The 21,534-nt window shown below is 39.1% G+C and overlaps 1 protein-coding gene across 8 annotated transcripts in view; it reads left to right on the plus strand.

Annotated features, from left to right (window-relative positions):
- The window catches only part of LOC102682811 (kazrin), a 618,046-nt gene extending 603,916 nt beyond the window's left edge, over positions 1-14,130 (plus strand). For all 8 annotated transcript variants that reach the window (XM_015336776.2, XM_069184014.1, XM_015336780.2 and 5 more), the window contains 2 exons: positions 4,006-4,138; positions 4,720-14,130. In XM_015336776.2, coding sequence (XP_015192262.2) covers positions 4,006-4,138; positions 4,720-4,878 — 292 coding nt within the window. In that variant the 3' untranslated portion in view covers positions 4,879-14,130. The remainder of the gene's footprint in view (positions 1-4,005; positions 4,139-4,719) is intronic.
- Positions 14,131-21,534: the final 7,404 nt, after the last annotated feature.

Below are 21,534 nucleotides of genomic sequence, written 5' to 3' on the forward strand. Positions count from 1 at the left end.
ACTATAGCATTTGTTGTGGTCTACTTTGTAACTTAAATAACTATTATAAAATTAATCACATTTATATTCTCAAAGACCAGTAAACATTTTGCTCATTAATTACACTTTATCAAATGTCTTAATAAAAATAGTTTAGCACCTGATATTATAATGTTGATATTGTAATGACCGCGGGTTTTGGTACAGAATGGAGCAGGAATGGGACTCAGGGAATGGGCTTGAACAACACATTTATTAATTCGAACTGGGGAAAGGTACACACAAAGGGACAGGGGTTACAGCACTGCACCTTCACTAACACACACACACACGAAGGGAAGAGTCTGTCTCCCAGCCTCCACCCCACTATATACAGTCCCGTAGTCAGGCCCGCCTATAGGGAACAGGACAGCATCAGTGAGGACCTTAAAATACCAAATTTAGACAAGTGAGATCAACAAACGATTTAGTTTATTATTAACAGTCCCATAGTCCCAGGAGCTGTTCTCAGCCCGCCTTGCATGTGCATGGCTAAAGCGCCCTGCGTGGTGCTACATTGCCCCTGTCTGAAGAGTCTAGGGTCCCGCCGACCCCAAACCATTCCTCCAGACTGTACTCACAAGGCAGGCTGCTCCGCAGGCTCCTCCTGCTAGCCTCTCTATCTGGGCAGGGGACCTCCGTCTGGGCAGGCTCTCCGTCTGAGCAGGCTCTACATCCAGGCCAGGACCCTCCGTCTGGGCAAGCTCTCCATCCAGACCAGGACCCTCCATCTGGGCAGGCTCCTTGTCTCGGACAGGGCTCTCTCCCCGCGTGCTGGGCCTCTCACCGCAGTGCTCCGAGCCTTTGACCGCTCCACTATGACACCAATGTAATGACCGCAGGTTTCGGTACGGAATGGAGCAGGCATGGGACTCAGGGAATGGGGTTGAACAACACATTTATTAACTCAAACCAGGGAAAGGTACACACACAGGGAAAGGGGTTACAGAGCTGCACCTACACTAACACAGACAGGAACAGGAAGAGGCTGTCTCCCAGCTTCCACCAAACTATATACAGTTGTGTAGTCCCACCCCCAGGTGTTGTTCTCAGCCCACCTTGCGTGCGCATGGCTAAAGTGCCCTGCGTGGCGCTACAATATTAAAATTTTACTCATCCAATGCTGGCCAGGACGGTTTTAATGAGAGAGTTTAAAGTTCTGCGTGGAGACAGTGGATGGGTGATGAAAACATGGTTTATCCCAGGGTGTATAAAATATATCATTACTCATTAGAACTGTTGTCATCAGGATCATTGCACAAGTCAGCAAGATAACTATTATTCAAAACAGACAATACCCAGATGTATTTTTATAAACAACTGGCATTCACAGCACTGTCTCTGGATTATTCCCATCTTCTCCTACTCTCTGTCTACATTCATCACCACAGACTTGTACAATTGCTCTCTCTTCATTCACTGGACACTCTAAAAATCTATTCAATTTTTTTCTCCAAGTTATCATAATATAATCTTGGTACTTTGATCTTGAGCGCCTCTTTTGCTGCCCATGGATCATCAGAAATCACTGTTGTTTCTCCTTCAAAGACTTTCAGTTAAGCAGGATATAAAACTTATGTCTTCAATTTTTAGCTTGAAGCATTTTTCTAATAGCCTTGAAGAGATTTTGTTCTTGTTGAACTATTGCTGTAAAATCTTGAAGTAAATTCTACCCATGCCCTTTAAAATACATCTCCTTTTTTTTCCATGCAGTTTTTAAGATCCTCATCCCAGTTAGAAAACTGCACAATGATTGAGTACATTCTCACATCGTCTATAGACTTTTTAATAAGTGAGCAGTGGGCATGAATTATCCTCAGGCCTTCACTGTCCTCAGGAGCTCCTATGGAAGAAGAAACGTGATCATTTCTTCTTCCCCGATGCCCTCTTTTCACAATATAAATTTGGATATTGTTTTGTCGCAATTTATGTTCATGATAATCAGTTTTGTAAATCATACTTATTTCTTTCATTAGGTATTGAACTAACTCTAATAATTTTTCATCACAATATATCTATTTTCAACCTCTGCTACCGTTTTATTCGTCTCTTGACGTTTTGGCTTAAGATCTCTCATTTCTCTATGAAGCACAGAAAGTATCTCTTTCATTTCTAAATTCTTTAAGATCTCTCCTCAGTTCACTTAATTGGTCATTAATGTTATAACTTTCATGTAATCATCCATCATCAGAAACTGAAGCCAAAACATTTGTTTTTGTTTGCTTTTGACCTTTATTATTTCTATTAGAAAACTGGATAGTTGTACCTGAACGTAAATTAATTTGCCCATTAGGATCATTTTGCAACTTTTAATTACTAGGCAATATTCCCTCTAGAAGTACGTTAGAAGATGGTAGCGTAAGAAATATAAGCCTGCAATACCTTGATGGTTTAAATCACAAAAATGCAGAATCACTCACTTGCAGCCTGGTGTCTTAAAGTTTTCTGGCTTGATCATGTGGTCCATTTTTCAGCCATGGTTTGATTGAGTGATCGGAGCTGTAAAGTGAGAAAGAAAGTGCGCTGTACAGTCACTTTAAAATCTGGAAATCATGCTAGGTAATTGGTTGTCACATCATTAGTTCCTCTTAAATTAGTAATCTTTTGGGTGAACTCTAATTCAGTTTCCCAGTCAAGATGGGGTCTTTTGGTGTGTTCAAGACTGAAAGATTTCTTGTTGCATGCTTAAACCATGGAAAGTGCCCCAGAATGGATTAGTCAATGGTAGGCAGTCCTGGTCTCTAATAGAGACTCACAACAAGCCGCTTAACCGGGCGGTCCCTTTCAAGCTGTATTCCTAGTGCTTTGCACAAAACACTAACCTGATAGGAAAAAGAAGCATTTTTAGAAAATTTTATTGACACTTAATTCTTACTGTAATGATATTCCTTGTCTGACTACAAGTTTATCTAAATTTTCAGAAGGTCTTAGATAACATTCCCCATAAAAGATTAATGCTTGAATTACAAGCAGTTGGCTGTCAGGGAAATGAGTGCATATGGATTGAGAATTAGCAAAAAAACACATCGTATGTGAGGGGTGAATATTCAAATTGGGGTGATATAATTAGTAGAGTACTGCAGGAATCTATACTTGGACCACTGCTTTACTTAATTTATATCAATGATATAGTTAGTCACTTTTGCAGAGTTACACCAAATTAAGATCAGCAAACACTGAAGAAGCAGCAAATTAAATTCAAACAAAGTCAAGACTAGGCAAACACCTGGCAGATGATGTTTAATGTTGACAGATCCAGGGTTTTGCATGCATGTAATAAATACATACACTCCAAACAATACAAAATGGGAAACAAAATGGGAAAATGGGAGACAGAAGGGGCTGTTTTTGAAAAACAAAAATGTGTATACAGTATGTTGACACATTGTTTATATCTTCCAGACAATGTTGGGAAGCAATAAAAAGGAAAACAAAGCCTTGGTTTATATAGTCAAATGTGTAGAATTAAAATCGGTGGATGTCATGTTAAAATAGTATAATATACTAATTACACCTTATTAAGAACATCGTGTACAATTGTGATCACTATGTTTAGATAGAATATGCCAAAAATACGGTCCTTGCTGTTTTTACTCTATCACAGTAGGTGGCAGTAACGGTTTGTATTTGTTTATTCAGACAACATGAAGTAGTAAAAAAACAAACCCTTCACTTTAAATAAACACACCCATCCACTGGCACCAATCTCTGCTTTCTTGCGCTTCAGGGCATATGAAAAAAAAACTGGTGTAACCAGCAACCTCAACACTTCACAACCTGTTTAATAACCTTTAATAACTATGCAATAAGACCAGCAGTGTGTTGTGCAGAGAGGGGTGAGGCTGGCAGTGCAGTGGGTAAGACTGACTGTGTGTTGTGCAGAGAGGTGTCCAGATGGCAGTGCGGTGGGTAAGACTGATTGGCTGGTGTTGTGAAGAATGCAGGGATGAAAGTAGTGACTAAGGCTCGGTACTCATATTTCCTCAGGTTGGGTCTGCAGCAGGACTACGAGAGAGTAGGAACATACACTATTTTGCGACAGAGCACAATGGGACGCCTGACTTCCCCAGTGAGCAGACCACCAGAGGATGACCATTTCCTTAATCGGTGCATGGGGAAGGTGGGTACTAGCAAGTCCTCTGGTACCTGTCCCTGGACCCCTCTACTGCCAACCTGTCTGGTGCTGTGGAACCACTATGTAGCCCTCCCTAGATGATGCCGTGGCAGCCATAGTGCACCTGTACAGTCATCAGACACCAGCTCTCGGTGGGGAGGAGAACAGAGTGATGAAGCCATTTAATAGATTGGGATTATTAGGAGGCCAGGACTCGGGTTACATCCCTAAAATGCCCTAGGATTTTTAATGACTATAGAGTATGTTTAGGAAACCCATTTAATAGGTGGTATACAGCTATAAAACAGTAGAGCTTAGTAAGCCAAGGAAAACTTGATAAAATGGCACAAACGTCACTGTAAACGACAGTAAACGACTGGTAAACTTTCAGATAGGTCACATTTTCAACACTGTCTCTTAGGACTGAATTTCACTTCTGTAATGGTCTTTACCATGCATGTTTTTTAGATGTTATTAACTGCCACTACATATTTTTCCAGGATTTGCAGAGTTGCAGTCACTTCTTCCTGTGGTCTTGCCTTTCTTCACTGGCTCTGATTCTTCTCTCTCCCTCATTATTGTTTCAGCTTCCCCTGGGCTTTAACCCAAAGACCTACAGTGGGAGAGAAATGGGGCTCCACAGCAGCTGTGGCTCCCTCCCAAAAGAAGCCCGTAAGGATCCCCAGCCAAGGACAGAAGGTAGTCCAGTGCTCAGCTACTCAGGGATCGAGGTCACCAATGTGTAGCCTTGCCCTTGCTGTCTGCTGTGTCCACACTGGTTGGAGTGGAAAACAGAGTTCACAAGAGAGCCCGGGTTCAGTGTTGTCTAAAGGCCTGTCGTATTGGGCTTCTCAACTGTTTGTACAGAAAATGTCCTTAAAACTGTGATCAAGCAGGTATGGACGTGAAAAGGGAATTGTTTTTTTGGATATTTCTTGCGATCAGCATGTTCCCTTTTTAACATTTAAAACCGAGTAAAATGTCACTCTTTTTTTAAACCAGGGTATTGGTAAAGTTGTGTTCATTATAAGAACCATGCTTCTTTTAGAAGCAGACACACGGATAATAGTACAAATACTGTATTCTGTGGCCTTCTCTGTCTTTTTCACAGGAGAAGCTGACACATTTTAAGTGCAATATATTTTAAGAAATGCATCCATGGGCTGAAGAAAGCTTTTAAAACACTTCTTTTGTACAAAAGATATTTGCTTATCTTAATGACTTTTCCAGACTTGCAAGGAAATGTAACATCAAGGTGAATACCACCTCCATGCAGTACACATAGGCCTGGCAGGACATGAGCTACCCAATAAAAGGAATATTTTCTTGTGATTATACAAATGTTCAACTACAAAAAAGTCTTAGAGAAAAAATCAGCACATTTAAAAACAAGTTTATTTGCCCTCTGGTACAAATTTTTGTTTAACAATATTTAGTCAATGACATGGGCTTTGTATCACAGACTAGTCAGGCTTTACTTGAATTTAAGTTAATTTTATTCTACAGTAGGTGGACTATATGGGGTTTAGTCTTAACAACACATTGTATTTTGTATTTCATGGAGTATCTCCCCAGCCAAATAGAATCTTTTTGTGTTTAAATAGCTGACACTGTACAAAGAGTTTAAATCTCTTATCTGTTATTTTCCATGTATGCTTTCATATCTTGTGTCATACCTGCAAAATACTGTGTTAAAAGCATCAAGTTTGAAACTGTAAAATGCAAAAAATGTTTTGAGAAATGCAACCAAGCGTGCAGTGACTTAACAAGAACCCTAGAACTACCTTTGTCTGAGCAGACCTTAGTCTAGACCTTAGAGTATCACCGTGTCCTTTCTGCTCTGGCCTGCAGTGTCTCAGTGTATCACTTCTGCTCCAGTTTGCACTGTCTCAAGGATGTAGTGTGAGAATGACTCTTTTGCTCTGGTCTGTGTTGTGTCAATGAGGGAGTGTCAGTGTGTGTTTTCTGCTATGATCTCCATTATCTCATAGAGTGAGTGTTTTGTTATTGTGCCTCTTTTGCTCTGGTCTGTGCTGTCTCAGTAAGGAAGTGTCAGTGTGTCACATGTGCTCTGGCCTGCACTGTCCCATTAAGGAACAGCATGCCATGACCTTCCAGACATGATGGGAAAACTTGACCCATGACTTGACTATGTGTGAGGCCATGAGAAGTGGCATTGTGAGAACAAAAAAATAGAATGAGGCACAGCTGGTCTGATTGAGTAATTAGCACTCAGAGGGAATGAAATTCCATGTAAATAAGGAGTTGTGAGGAAAAGTTCTACATGGAACTGATTACTCCTCTGAGGTTATTTCATTCTATATCTATGCTCCAGCCTGGAAGGAAGAAGAATAACAGCTCTCCCCTTTTCTCACCTGAAAAAACAGTTTAAGCTGTATTGATGGACCATTAGAGGTACAGGACAGACAGGATGCAGGGTATTTCATCTGCCAGGATCCAGCTGGTTGAGGTGCACTGCCGAGGAATATTGCTGGGCAGCGGAACCAGTAGACTGGAGGCAGACCTCCTACACCTGGAGGAGTGGGGCAGTGCTTGGCAAGGTAGCAGTGCATTTTTTTACCACAGCTGAGAGAGAAGAGTTTAAATGGCACAGGTTGAGTCCAGTTCTCCCTGGACTTGACTAGCAGCAGACTGACAGGTCATCTCAGAGAGAGTGAGATAAAAGTAGAAATAAGAAGTTTCCACAAGATGCAAATGTTTGTTCTAGGGAAGCATCCGTGGCCAAACAGCATGAGCCGGGATAGTTAGTAATGGGAAATATTACTGAAAATCAGGGTAATGAGTACAAAAACTTGGTAATGAGTGCAAATGAAACATTGATTGCAAGTGATTACTTTAATGCGCAGTATGAGTGACACAAAGTTAATCAAGTTGATACTCTATAGGTGTTTGTGTTGAAATGATTTTAGGAAAGATTGCAATTGGGTGACAAGGATTAAGTCTAATCAAATACCTTCGTCCCTTGTGATTGAGGAAGACAAAATGTGAAGAGTTAATCAGATCTAATTAGTGTGATGAGGATGTGTAGTTCGTATAGACTAATGAAGACAAAGAGTGAATAGTTAGTTAGAATAGGTAGTGAGTAAGAGGACTGCACGGTGTTTCCCAAGAGGGGATCACCATGAAAGAGTTAGGATCCTGAAAGGGGTCTGAAAGATAAAAGGCAGTGTTGCCATTAATCTGATGCGTGACAGTTGTTTTCACACTGAGATAATACAAGCAAGAGCAGAAGATATGCTAAGTACTCTGCCGTAGATCTCAAGATGGTTTTCATTTTTATAAACTGGCAGATATTAAAATAATAAATTATTCAAATTATTTTCATCCTGTAGCCACTTAACAGAGTGTTATACTATTCTCTTACCTGTTTGAGCTGCTATTACATCCTCTGTACTTAATTCTGTGCTGTTCTGTTTCTGGTGGTGTTTCTTTTTACTCAGTATTACTGAATGTTCCCATGATGCCACATCTTAAGAGATCTGAAGCCCAGTGGTGTAATATGAAGAAAAATGTACTCTCACATCACGGGACTGATAAGATTACACTGGTTTGAAAACCACCTGATCTTCTAGTGACACAGGACTTCTGAGTTTGCTACACAGTAGTTAGGGGTCAATAATCTTTCAGAAGTGGCATACCAAAAGTTAACGTATTCATTTCTATTAACAGATTTGTGTGCCACTCATACATTTTACAATATCAATTAATAGTTCTACCTACATTTTAGCAGTTGCTTATATAAATTAAGATGTGGATCAAGAAATAAAAGACGAATTTTGCAAGAAATACCAACAGTAATTCAAAAAGACCCAGTTTTCTTGTTCCCTACAGATGGATTTTGTGAAGATGTGTGATGCTGTCAGTTAGAAATGTTATTTGCAAAACTTATTTGTTATCATCTATTTTAGGTTATTTTGACTTATTTTTGATTAAAAGATGCTAAATGCATCAAGAGCTGCAAAAACTTCCCACAGCTAAGCCAAGTAATGTTGTTGTGAAGTTGAATGTCCTTGTTTGCATTAAACTTTGCATCAAGGCAGATTGACCAATAAGATAATTCATTGTCTTCACAATATTAAGTCCAGGTGTACGGTTTTTATGCTGAACAAATCCATACTTTTTTACTTGGTGACAGTATAACAATGATATAGATCATTCTTCTCTATTTGATTCACACCGACCTCACACTGGAAAACATTTATTTTAACATTATCAATTCTTTGCTCAACCATCACAAATGAAATAGGTTTAGATCTTGGTTAGCTAAACATAGGAATAAACGTAAAGCCATGGTTTTATTATGAAATACATATGGCACATCTATCAAACAGTGCACTCAGAACTTTAATCCAAGATTTAATCCAAGCCAATCTCCCAGCATGGTTACCAGAGCTGAGACACTGCTTTGTTGTAGGAACTGCTGTCCTTTGGATGAGATTTTATGCCTTTTTATTACTGCTTGGTCATTAAAGATCCCCTGGCACTGTAAAGGTGTTGAACCTAGTCCTGGACATTCAAATTCTGCTAAGGGTTTGAACAGTCTGCCCCCCCTTCATCCCTGCATGTATTGTTTTGCATGTATTGACCAAAGAAGAGAAAAGTTCTTAGAGAACTCTGTATTCATGGCTTCTATGGGGTGTTTTTTCTTATTTAGTGTAGTTCTGGTTTGTGATGAGACCTTACTCTTTGGTTGAATTACACTTTCAAATATTCTGAGTCAGATTTCTTTTGGGTGGGGTGTTATTGCAAAGTCTCCTTCTTATGACATAGAAGAATCTTCCTCTCCTGAGTCCTACCTCATTATCCTCACTGCCAGGTCAAACCTCCCTCATGAATCGATCTTCAGCTCAATGTATTTGTAGGAGGTTACTGTGTGTGTTCCATCCATCATTTTCTGTAAGAGGGCTCTGTAGCACCCAGATGAAATCCATGCAAGCATGGAGAGGACATACAAACTCTAAGCAGACAGCACCCTAGGAATTGAACCTAGGGCCCCAGTGCTGCAAGGCAGCAATGCTAACATACTTTACCATCATGTGCCTTATGTGTTATTATTTATTGTTTCCCTGAGATCTTTTTTTCTTCTGATAAACCATGACTCTTTTTGTCCAGATTTACAGCCAGTGCTTAAGTCGAACAACAGGGCTCCAACAATTCCAGGTAATGCTATAGCCCTTATTCGACAGCAGGCGATAGCAGGACTAGGTTAATGTCAAAGAGCAGAAACTTTATCTGTTTGTGCAATGTGAGGACAGGAGTTGTAGTCTGTTCCAACATCTCCATTAGATTATATAAATATGTTGAATAGTGCTGAGTTCAGGTAACATCCTTATCTCAACCCACAACCCTGAGTGAAGAAGTCTTTTCCAATTTTCACTGCACACTTCTTCTGTTAGTACATCAATTTTATTTATGTCATTGACTTTCTTGCAGAATTGAGACAAATTATTTAAAAAATACAGCTGAGATAGATTTTAGCTCTGAACTGATAAATATTTTACCTTTAATTTGTGGAGTACCGTTTGTGTAGGCTGTAAATATGATTGGATCTTCAGTTGTTAGAAATCCTAAATTATTTCATAGTATTTTTTCCCATGAAAGTATTCCTGTTGGCACTACCATGCATTGAGCAAATGAAAACATGCTCCATAGTTTTCACTTTAGAAATATTTCGTCATGCAATTCTTCCTTTTCCTTTTACATGCCTGTCTGGTGGGGCAAATAATCACTGTCACAGAATTCTTCAACAGTAATCAGGCTTCTGTACTTATTTACAGATGTACTTTGAGCCACTGCATTGCACAAAGCGAGGAGATACAGTATTTTTGTAATTCATTTTCAAACCAGAAAGCTGAAAAATTCCCAAATCAAAGATGTAAAGGTTAGTCTGTGGGTAGAATTATTATTGTCAGTTTGTATGACTACCTAAAATTCCCAGTTTCAGTTTAATAAGAAAGCTAAGAAATTTCAAGTCCAGAATAAATATGAAATTTTAACACATCTAGTATCTACAAAATACAAACCACACATGGAAAATCCTGTGTGTTTAACACAATATTACAGGCCTCCTACATCAGGCTTCTGATTATGCACAGGTGCTTGTGCTGTCTGAGACAGGAAGGCCTGGGACTCAGCTCTTGGGCAGGCTGGTTAGCGACATAGCCTGTCACTTGTATGCCAGTGTTATATTTGAAATTTCTTGGACTGCATTCCACAGATAACCATGCTGTGGCCCTCAGTACTCAGAGTCCCTGGCAGAACTCTTTTGAAAATGCTTTGTGATGTATTGTTCTCAGAGAGGTTGATGATCTTAACCAGCACAGAATTCTGTTCCTGCTGGAAACTGCTACTCAGCTACTGTGCAGTTTATGAGACTAGTTTAAGAATTATGGACTGATTGTGACAGTAAATCAGCTTTACTTAGAATATTGCAGTTTTGTATTATATTTTTGCAATGAATAGAGCTGCATAACTGCTGTAATTATGGAAGATTTCTTGCAGGGCAGTATTGTGCTTTGAAGACGTTGTTACTCGTTTGTTTTTTCCTGTTATTTGGTTTCTGATCTGTGTTTTAGCAAAGGGCTTCACCTCTTTCTGCCATTGTTTAGGCTTTGATTTGCAGTTAAGTACTATTCTACCTCAGTGTTGCAGCACTCAGAGCCTTTGGCTGTTGAGAGGAAATGTCAATGGGAAAGCATTGTTTCACTGAGTATATCTCAGTCCTGCACACCTGTGTTTGGATTTTAAAGCCTGACATTTTTTTTGTAAAAGCACAACAATGATTCCATGTAGTTCAAGTAGGTAGCTGCGTCAGCATGCATAGGCTGCAAAGGATCAAGTAAAGGTTTATGACATGCTGAAGAAAAGATAGAACAGCGTTTCGGCTGTGGAGCCTTCTTCGGATGTGAATGATTCCATGTATCCATACCATGTCTTGAAACATTATATTTCCCCGGAGATTCAATAGTTAAATATACTTTCTGGTTTTCCTAACAGGTTTCTACATTATAATTATATTAATCAACACAGTACATACTTTTATAACTACCCAAATATCCCCCAAAATACAATAAAATAATTGCATACATCTAATTTTCTTTTTTATTGACATATGCTTAATATTATATTAATTTGTCTTTTTGCATACCCCAGCTTGCTCCCCATGAGACACACATACAGGGAGAGAAGCTTAGGGTCAGAGCACAGGTTCAGCCATTGTACCCCTGGAGCAGTTGGGGGTAACCATCTCATCCAGACATGGGATTTGAACCATCAATTTTCCAGCCACAGGTGCACATCCGTAGCCACAGTACCACCGCACCACCCCATTTATTATATTGATTTAATGTAGTTTAATGCAAAAACGTACTTCTATGCACACTAATACTCAGTCTATAAAATAGCTTGTCACTGTTGTTCTACACACAGTACAACTAACATAGTTGTAGTATTTTTTTTTACCAAACTCTTTTGCATGTATACAAAACCTTGGATCAAACGACAAATGTTTCTGGAGAGCCACAGTCCAGTCAATCTTATTGGTCACTCTGGTTTGGGAGAACTTATTGATCAATGAAATCTGTAATTTGTTCAATCAAGGAAGCACTTCTCCTTGAGGAGTGATTCATATTTGTGTTTCAAATGATGTATAAAAATTACTGACAAAAACACCTGTCATTATGTAGGTAATGACAATTAAATGATGTTAAGTTATTGTTCAGAGATGAATCATTTAGCAGTTACCTAGCACCTATAATATACGATCTACAAGTAACTACAGTGTATTGTAGTACTGGGCTCCTGTCCTCCAGGAGACCTGGAGACTCTTGTTTATAAACAGCTTTTCAAGGTGCAGACAATGTGGGAGATAAAGTTGGTTTATGAAAGAAATCGAATGGGAGAACGTCTTACCAAAAATAACAGTGTGAATGAAAAGAATACTTGTGAATGGTAGAGAGCACCAAGTCTTCTTACCTTTTAGAAATGAAGATGCTAGAGCATCTTAAATATAAACATCTTATTTCTTAATCTCTTATAGAAATGAATGATGTTTTCTGCCAGAATAGAATCAACAGGCTGACTTTCCAAAGAGAATTGGGTTCAGTTGTGTCTGTTTCAGACAATCCTAATTTGTATTCAGTGATATGACTTCCATTATGATTATACAGTAGCTGTCTGAGTCATATGTATATTTAATAGCAGCACCTGCAAAACTGTCTGGTGTCAAGATAATAGTTTTCTGTGACTTTGTGGATATGAGCAGTCTGCACATGTTTCAAATTGCCTATATTGTTTCTCCACACTTCCATTTCTAATTGTCCATTCATCACTGTTACTAACAATACACCTCAAAGTGCCTAATCCAGAGGGATTCTCCTTGTCTTCTATTTCATTTCTACTGTCTTACTTACCAGCATCACTCAGCTCTCATTCCTGACCACATGGATGGACAGGTCAGGTATCAGATGCCAGGTGGTAAGAAAAGTGATTACAGGGAATTTTGTGTTGCTATAGTACAGTATGTATTGTTGCTTTTATTGTTATATATTATAATGCAGATATTTTGAACTTTGTTCAAACTGTGTTAATCGTAGGAAGTATGAAAAGCATCTTTCTACATGAAATAACCACAAGATCACTTTCTTCTAAATGATGCCTTAGACAGTTTATTATCATGTGCACAAAAAAACATAATCTAGGTGCAGTAGTGTCCAACAACACCATATTAAAGCTTGACAATGTACAGAGGGTTGAAGCCTGATACAAGGAACCATGGCATGAATGACAAAGCAAGTTATTTTGTGATAAGCATGGCAGAATAGTAGGGAAACAGAAAAAAACTGAGCAACACCATTGCAAATCTGAACACAAACAGAGCACAAGCTTTAAAACTGAGGATGTGTGGTTGGATTATATCAGTATGTTTTTCAGTTGTCAAAAAGTATTTACAATAATGCTGATGAGAAGTGATTTTAGTTTTCCAGCTCTACCCCTTGTCAGTGTGCAAACACAATCTGGAATATCTGGGTACAGCAATACTGTTTTCCCTGTTAATCAAAACTGTGAAAGTGTGCTTGTTTTTTGTCCTTTGTAAAACTGATTTCATGAGTATTTAAACTAAAAGGGACAACTTCTGTTCTATCACACATTATCTAATTTGACTGTTACTAATTTGATGCATTACAACACTGTAATTCAATACATTTGTTTTATGACTTGCTCCCCAAAGTACTTAAAAAACACAGCCAAGAAAAGGACAACCAGGAATTCAACATAGCTGTGAATCCTCTGTTTGTAAATCCAATTATTTCCCATTATGTAAAATGACATTATTCAAACCACTTAAGCCTAATTTTAAAAATAGTTTATCTCAGTGTAACTTGTATGTCAATTTGATTTTACTTGTATTTCAGCCTTTTTGTGATTTTATAATGATTTGTTAATATGCAAAACATTTTTTTCAATTTAAGAAAAAAAAAAGATGGAGACCATGGCATAAGAAGAAAAATAACCTGTCACATTTTTGGATGGAGAGGTCTTCTGTAATTATTAAGTTTGGTACTGAGGCAAAGACCTCATCTTTTTGCAAGGAGGCAAAATCAATGTAATCGAGGAGGTAGTTCTGTGGTTTCCTTTCAGAATGCAGAATCATGGAGAGGAACATCTTACTGTCGAACACAATAGGCATTCAGAGCTTAAATGTTAGAAGAGTTCTCTTTCAGCTAATAGGCAGCTTCAGTGAGATGTCCTGACAGTGGCTAATGGGAGAATTTGTGGTGACATATTTTAAATAGCACATCTGACAGATAAATAATGCTAACCTTGTATTAGTGTACATACTCAGAAATGTTGATAGAGTAATACTGAAAGAATATCTAGATGATGTAGTTAATGGCTTGGATAAGATGGAAAGTTCAAGCAAATTTAATGATGTAATTAATGTACAGAATATTAAAGCAAAAAATATATACAATATATTTATGGTGTATTTTGTTTTTATTTGTTTTATAAAAACAGTTATTCTCCTCTAGATATACAGATCTATCCAATGGTGTCCCGTTTTGTGAGCTTACAAAATGATACATACAGTAGGTATTTTTTCATTTTAGGTAAGATCTACATTTTACACTGGCTTTGTGCAATTTTTGCATACTTTTCTAGGCAGGTTTGCTTAAACTCTTTTACGTTTGGGATTGCTTAAGGAAGTCTTTCCACAGACTGTCAAAAAGATTCAAATGAAGAATTAGTCAATGCCACTCAAGACCATTAATTTATTACTCTTAAGTCTCTCTTGTGTAGTTTTTACTTTATGCTTTGGATTATTATCCTAAAAGTGACTTTTCATCCCTTTTACACCCTAGCCAGCTGCTACATCACCATGCTACTCACAAGTAGCAACCCACTGAAGCTCTGGAGGTGTGAACCTGGCCAGTACCTGGATGGGAGACCACCTAGGAAAGCTAAGGTTGCTGCTGGAAGACGTGTTAGTGGGACCAATATGTGGCGTTCACAATTGCGGTCTGTGTGGGTACTAATGCCCCAGTATAGTGAAGGAGACACTATATTGTAAAGAGATGCAGTCCTTAGGATGAGATGTAAAACCAAGGTCCTGACTCTCCATGGTCATTAAAAATCCTAGGGTATCAGACATGGCCTCCTAATAATCCCCATCTATTAATTGGCTTTACCACTCTGTTCTCCTCCCCACTGAGAGCTGGTGTGTGGTGAGTGTACTGGTGTACTTTGGCTGCCATTGCATCATCCAGGTGGGGACTACACATTGGTGGTGGTGGAGGGGAGTCCCCATTACCTGTAAAGCGCTTTGAGTGAAGTGTCCAGGAATTATTATTAGTTTCAAGGGTTTAGCAGACTGAAACAATTTTTCTTTTGGTAGCTGTCATTTCTTTCCAGTTGCTGCTGAAGGGCAGAATCCCTATAGCATAATATAAATATTAGTTTAGAATATTGATTCTAACGCTACATTGATAGGGTTGCAGGGGAGCTGGAGCCTATTCCAGCAAGCAAAGGGCATGAGGCAGGATGCCAGTCCATAACAGGGAACACAGACACAAACACACACTTACACAAACATGCTAACTCTAAGGCCAATTTTTTCTCAGGAGCCAATTAACCTACCAGTATGTCTTTGGACTGTAGGAGGAAACTTGAGCATCTGGAGGAAAACCACACAAACACGGGGAGAACATATAAACTTAATACAGACAACACCCTAGGAACTGAAACAACTGCAAAGCAACAATACTTATCACTGCAACACTATTTTGTCTTTGTTTTTCATCCATGTACCCAAAATCAAGAAACACATAATCCTGACAAGGATCATACCAATCCAGTGCTGAGCTCTGAGCACAGGGAGGAAAGTGGGACACCATGGTCACCAATTAATCTTGAGGAAATTGGACCTCCTGGAGAAAACGTGTGTAGATAGAGATATGTGCCAACTCTGCAGAGAAGGCACCCAAAGGCTGAATGAAGCCCGGGACTCAAACGTTGTGAAGCAACAGCACTTACTGCTACACCTCTGTATGCCCACTTGTCCTTCATAGCTCATGAATATGAATGTATGAACAGTCAACATCACCAATTATCCTGTCTTCCTGGATTCAAAAGAATATCCATACTGGCTGGACAGATTGGGAATCCAAGGTAGGATCTAGAAAGAAATGCAGAACTGTCAAATACACAGAAAATGTACAAAGCTCAGAAGCAACAAATGTTGATAGAATAACACTGCTCATGTGTCCTGACATCTCTGAATATAAAGTCTGCTCTTTGAATATATACAGTACTACCTAAACAAGAAGTTGTCTGCTTAGGATGATAGACATTCTTTCAATTTCTTATGAAATTCATGAAATTGTAGAAACCATCTTAGAATATTTATACTGCAAAATGTTTGAATACACATTTGACTGCAAATGAGAGGAGGTAGATCTTAATTTTTATATAACAAAACTGCACTCCTTAACTTAGGGTAAAAAAATAAAAGGTAGTATGTTTTCACTTAATGTAGAATATCATAATTTTGTTATTTGGAAATAGGTTAAACTTTTAACTTAAAATTCATGTTTCATCTCTTAAAATTTTGACACACACCTTGGTTTGTTTTTCAGAAATTGAAAAAATTGGATTGAGAATATATTATCAAAGCATGTTAATTCAACATACAGTATGTTCTTAGTATTAAGAATTTTTTTTCCAAAATATTGTATTACTAAAATTAGTATGTCTAGAAACTCTAAATATTTCTTCTTATAAATTCCATTACTCTATTGAACACCGATTAATTTGTTTCCTTTGAGAATTTCCAGTGAGAATTCATTTATACTTTATAAAGGGTCTTGAATATGCCTACAGTTGCACAGCTATATGTACAGTATGTCTACTGTGTATGAGACTGTAAGTATAAACTTAATTTCAACTCAGCAATGAATTCTGCTTCACAGGGTGAAAATAGTCAAATCCAGATGATCTTTTATCAGAGATGTGAAACTAAGATTAGAGACCAGGTAATGGGACAGCCATAAGGCTTTAAAACAGACATACTGCATGGAGCACTGTTCTTAATTTACAATTTTATTTAACTGCCACTTACATTTGCACCTATTTATATAAACATGTATTTTACTGACACAATTAATGTGAAGTACCTTGCTCAAAGGTGTAACACGACTGTGTCATTTGGATTTGAATCACAACCTTCCAGTTACAAGTACAGAACTCTGCCCACTGCTCTGCATTGAGTTGCTTTCATGAAGGCACTAGTTTTGTACTGTGACTCTGTGTTATCATAAGTGATGAAAGAGACAATAACTTTGTGTTACAAACTAGTAGAGCAACCCAAATATAGTATCATCTATTTTTGCTTATGAGGAATCACCCAGAGAAAGACACAAAATCCTTTATAGACTTTTCAAAACCAATATATTTTTTTTACTATTACTGACTGTAACAATTAGCGGAGTTGCCAAACTAAATGATTAGCCATATACAATTTCTTGCATTAGGAATTTGTCTCTTTCTATACCCCAGCTTGCTCTCCATGAGACACACAGGCACACAGATGGGGAGAGAGAAGCTTAGGGACAACTTCTGCACAGTGGGGCTAAAAGCTGAGTCAGTATGCACTTCTGGCCACAGCATTTACAGTGGGATACCCAAGTTTGCCAAAAAGCACTTGATTGAGTTGAAAACTACGTTTTGACAAGATCTCAACACTGCTCCTAAGAATGCACTTCTGGCCACAGCATTTAAAGTGGAATGCCCAAGGTTGCCAAAAAGCATTTGGTTGAGTTGAAAATTACATTTTGACAAGATCTCAACACTGCTCCTAAGAGCTGGCTCAGTGTGCTCTTCTGGCCCCAGCAATTACATTGCGATGCTCAATTTTGGAAAAATGCATTTATCTCAGCTGAAAAATACGTTTTGACAAGTGTGCTCTTCTGGCCCGAGTAGTTACATTGGGATGCCCAAGGTTGCAAAAAACGTGTTTATCTTGGCTGAAAAACACGTGTTGACAACTTCTGCACAGTGGGGCTAAGAGCTGACTCAGTGTGCTCACCTGGCACCAGCAGTTACATTGGGGTGCCAAAATTTGCAACAATGCATTTATCTCTGCTGAACAACACGTTTTGACAACTTCAGCACAATGAGGCTAAGAACTGACTCAGTGTGTTCTTCTGAGCCCAGCAGTTTCATTGGGATGCCAAAATTTGCAAAAACGCTTTTATCTCGGCTGAAAAACAAGTTTTCACAAGTGTGGTCTTCTGGCCCAAGCAGTTACTTTGGGGTGCCCAAAATTGCAAAAAATGCATTTATCTCGGCTGAAAAACACATTTTGACAACTTTTGCACAGTGGGGCTAAGAGCTGACTCAGTTTGCTCTTCTGAGCCAAGCAGTTACATTGGGATGCAAAAATTAACAAGAAGGCGTTTATCTGAACTGAAAAACACGTTTTGACAACTTTTACAAAGTGGGGCTAAGAGCTGACTCAGTGTGCACTTCTGAGCCAAGCAGTTACATTGGGTTGCCAAAGTTTGCTAAAACGCGTATATCTAGGCTGAAAAACACGTTTTGACAACTTCTACACAATGGGGCGAAGAGCTGACTCAATGTGCAATTCTGGCACCTGCAGTTACATTGGGGTGCCTAAGTTTGAAACAACACGTTTATCTCGGCTGAAAAACACGTTTTGACAACTTCAGCACAGTAGTGCTATGAGCTGACTCGGTGTGCTCTTCTGGCTCCAGCAGTTACATTGGGCTAACTAAGTTTAAAAAAACGCTTTTATCTCGGCTGAAAAACAAGTTTTGAAAAGCGTGCTGTTCCTGCCCCATAAGTTACGTGGGGATGACCAAAGTTGCATAAACATGTTTATTTCTTCTGAAAAACACGTTTTGACAAATCTGCACACTGGGGTTAAGGGCTGACTTAGTGGGCTTTTCTGAGCCAGGCAGTAACATTGGGATTCCAAAGATTGAAAAAATTGTGTTTATTTCGGCTGAAAAACACTTTTTGAAAAGTGTAATGTACCTGCCCAATAAGTTACATGGGGATGACCAAAGATTAAAAAAACGCATTTATTTCATCTGAAAAACACGTATTGACAACTTCTGCACACTGGGGTTAAGAGCTGAGTCAGTGAGCTCTTCTGTGCCAGGATATTACATTGGGATTTCAAAGTTAGAAAAAAATGTGTTTATTTTGGCTGAAAAACACGTTTTGAAAAGTCTACTGTTCCTGCCCCATAACTTACATGGCTTTGACTAGACTTGCAGAAACATGTTTATTTCTGCTGAAAAACACGTTTTGACACTTTCTGCACACCGGGGTTAAGAGCTGAGTGTGTGGGCTCTTCTGAGCCTTGCAGTTACATGGGGATTCAGCAGACTGAAAAAACACGTTTATTTCGGGCTGAAAAACATGTTTTGAAAAGCGTGCAGTTACTGCCCCATTACTTACATGGGGGTGACCAAACTTGCAGAAACATGTTTATTTCTGCTGAAAAACACGTTTTGACACCTTCTGCACACTGGGGTTAAGAGCTGAGTGTGTGGGCTCTTCTGAGCCTTGCAGTTACATGGGGATTCTGCAGCATGAAAAACGCTTTTATTTCGGACTGAAAAACAAATTTTGAAAAGTGTGCTATTACTGCCCCATTACTTACATGGGGGTGACCAAATTTGCAAAAACATGTTTATTTCTGCTGAAAAACACGTTTTGAAAAGTGTGCTGTTACTGCCCCATTAATTACATGGGGGTGACCAAAGTTGCAGAAACATGTTTATTTCTGCTGAAAAACACGATTCGACACTTTCTGCACACTGGGGTAAAGAGCCGAGTGTGTGGGCTCTTCTGAGCCTTGCAGTTACATGGGGATTCAGCAGTCTGAAAAAACACGTTTTTTTCGGGCTGAAAAACACTTTTTTAAAAGTGTGCTGTTACTGCCCCATAACTTACATGGGGGTGACCAAAGTTGCAGAAACATGTTTATTTCTGCTGAAAAACACGTTTTGACACTTTCTGCACACTGGGGTTAAGAGCCGAGTGTGTGGGCTCTTCTGAGCCTAGCTGTTACACTGAAATTCTTCAGTCGGAAAAAACGCGGTAATTTCGGGCTGAAAAACACGTTTTGAAAAGTGTGCTTTTACTGCCCCATAACTTACATGGGGGTGACCAAAGTTGCAGAAACATGTTTATTTCTGCTGAAAAATACGTTTTGACACATTCTTCACACTGGGGTTAAGAGTTGAGTGTGTGGGCTCTTCTGAGCCTAGCAGTTACACTGAGATTCTGCAGTCTGAAAAAACGGGTTTATTTCGGGCTGAAAAACACGTTTTGAAAAGTGTGCTATCACTGCCCCATAACTAACATGGGGATGACCAAACTTGCAGAAACATGTTTATTTCTGCTGAAAAACACGTTTTGACACATTCTTCACACTGGGGTTAAGAGTTGAGTGTGTTGGCTCTTCTGAGCCTAGCAGTTACATTGAGATTCTGCAGTCGGAAAAAACGCGGTAATTTCGGGTTGAAAAACACGTTTTGAAAAGTGTGCAGTTACTGCCCCATAACTTACATGGGGGTGACCAAACTTGCAGAAACATGATTAATTCTGCTGAAAAACACGTTTTGAAAAGTGTGCTGTTACTGCCCCATAACTTACATGGGGGTGACCAAACTTGCAGAAACATGTTTATTTCTGCTGAAAAACACGTTTTGACACTTTCTGCACACTGGGGTTAAGAGCTGAGTGTGTGGGCTCTTCTGAGCCTAGCAGTTACACTGAGATTCTGCAGTCTGAAAAAACGCGTTTATTTCGGGCTGAAAAACACATTTTGAAAAGTGTGCTGTTACTGCCCCATAACTTACATGGGGGTGACCAAACTTGCAGAAACATGTTTATTTCTGCTGAGAAACACGTTTTGACACTTTCTGCACACTGGGGTTAAGAGCTTAGTGTGTGGGCTCTTCTGAGCCTAGCAGTTACACTGAGATTCTGCAGTCGGAAAAAACGCGTTTATTTCGGGCTGAAACACACGTTTTGAAAAGAGTGCTGTTACTGCCCCATAACTTACATGGGGGTGACCAAACTTGCAGAAACATGTTTATTTCTGCTGAAAAACACGTTTTGACACATTCTGCACACGGGGGTTAAGAGCTGAATGTGTGGGCTCTTCTGAGCCTTGCAGTTACATGGGGATTCTGCAGACTGAAAATAAAACTTTTATTTCGGGCTGAAAAACAAGTTTTGAAAAGTGTGCTGTTACTGCATCATTACTTACATGGGGGTGACCAAAGTTGCAGAAACACGTTTATTTCTGCTGAAAAACATGTTTTGACACTTTCTGCACACCGGGGTTAAGAGATGAGTGTGTGGGCTCTTCTGAGCCTTGCAGTTACATGGGGATTCAGCAGACTGAAAAAACACGTTTATTTCGGGCTGAAAAACACGTTTTGAAAAGTGTGCAGTTACTGCCCCATTACTTACATGGGGGTGACCAAACTTGCAGAAACATGTTTATTTCTGCTGAAAAACACGTTTTGACACCTTCTGCACACTGGGGTTAAGAGCTGAGTGTGTGGGCTCTTCTGAGCCTTGCAGTTACATGGGGATTCTGCAGTCTGAAAAAACGCGTTTATTTCGGGCTGAAAAACACATTTTGAAAAGTGTGCTGTTACTGCCCCATTACTTACATGGGGGTGACCAAACTTGCAGAAACATGTTTATTTCTGCTGAAAAACACGTTCTGAAAAGTGTGCTGTTACTGCCCTATTACTTACATGGGGGTGACCAAAGTTGCAGAAAAATGTTTATTTCTGCTGAAAAACATGTTTTGACACTTTCTGCACACTGGGGTT

This window comes from Lepisosteus oculatus, chromosome 25, assembly GCF_040954835.1.
Source record: "Lepisosteus oculatus isolate fLepOcu1 chromosome 25, fLepOcu1.hap2, whole genome shotgun sequence".
NCBI classification, from domain to species: Eukaryota; Metazoa; Chordata; class Actinopteri; order Semionotiformes; family Lepisosteidae; genus Lepisosteus; species Lepisosteus oculatus.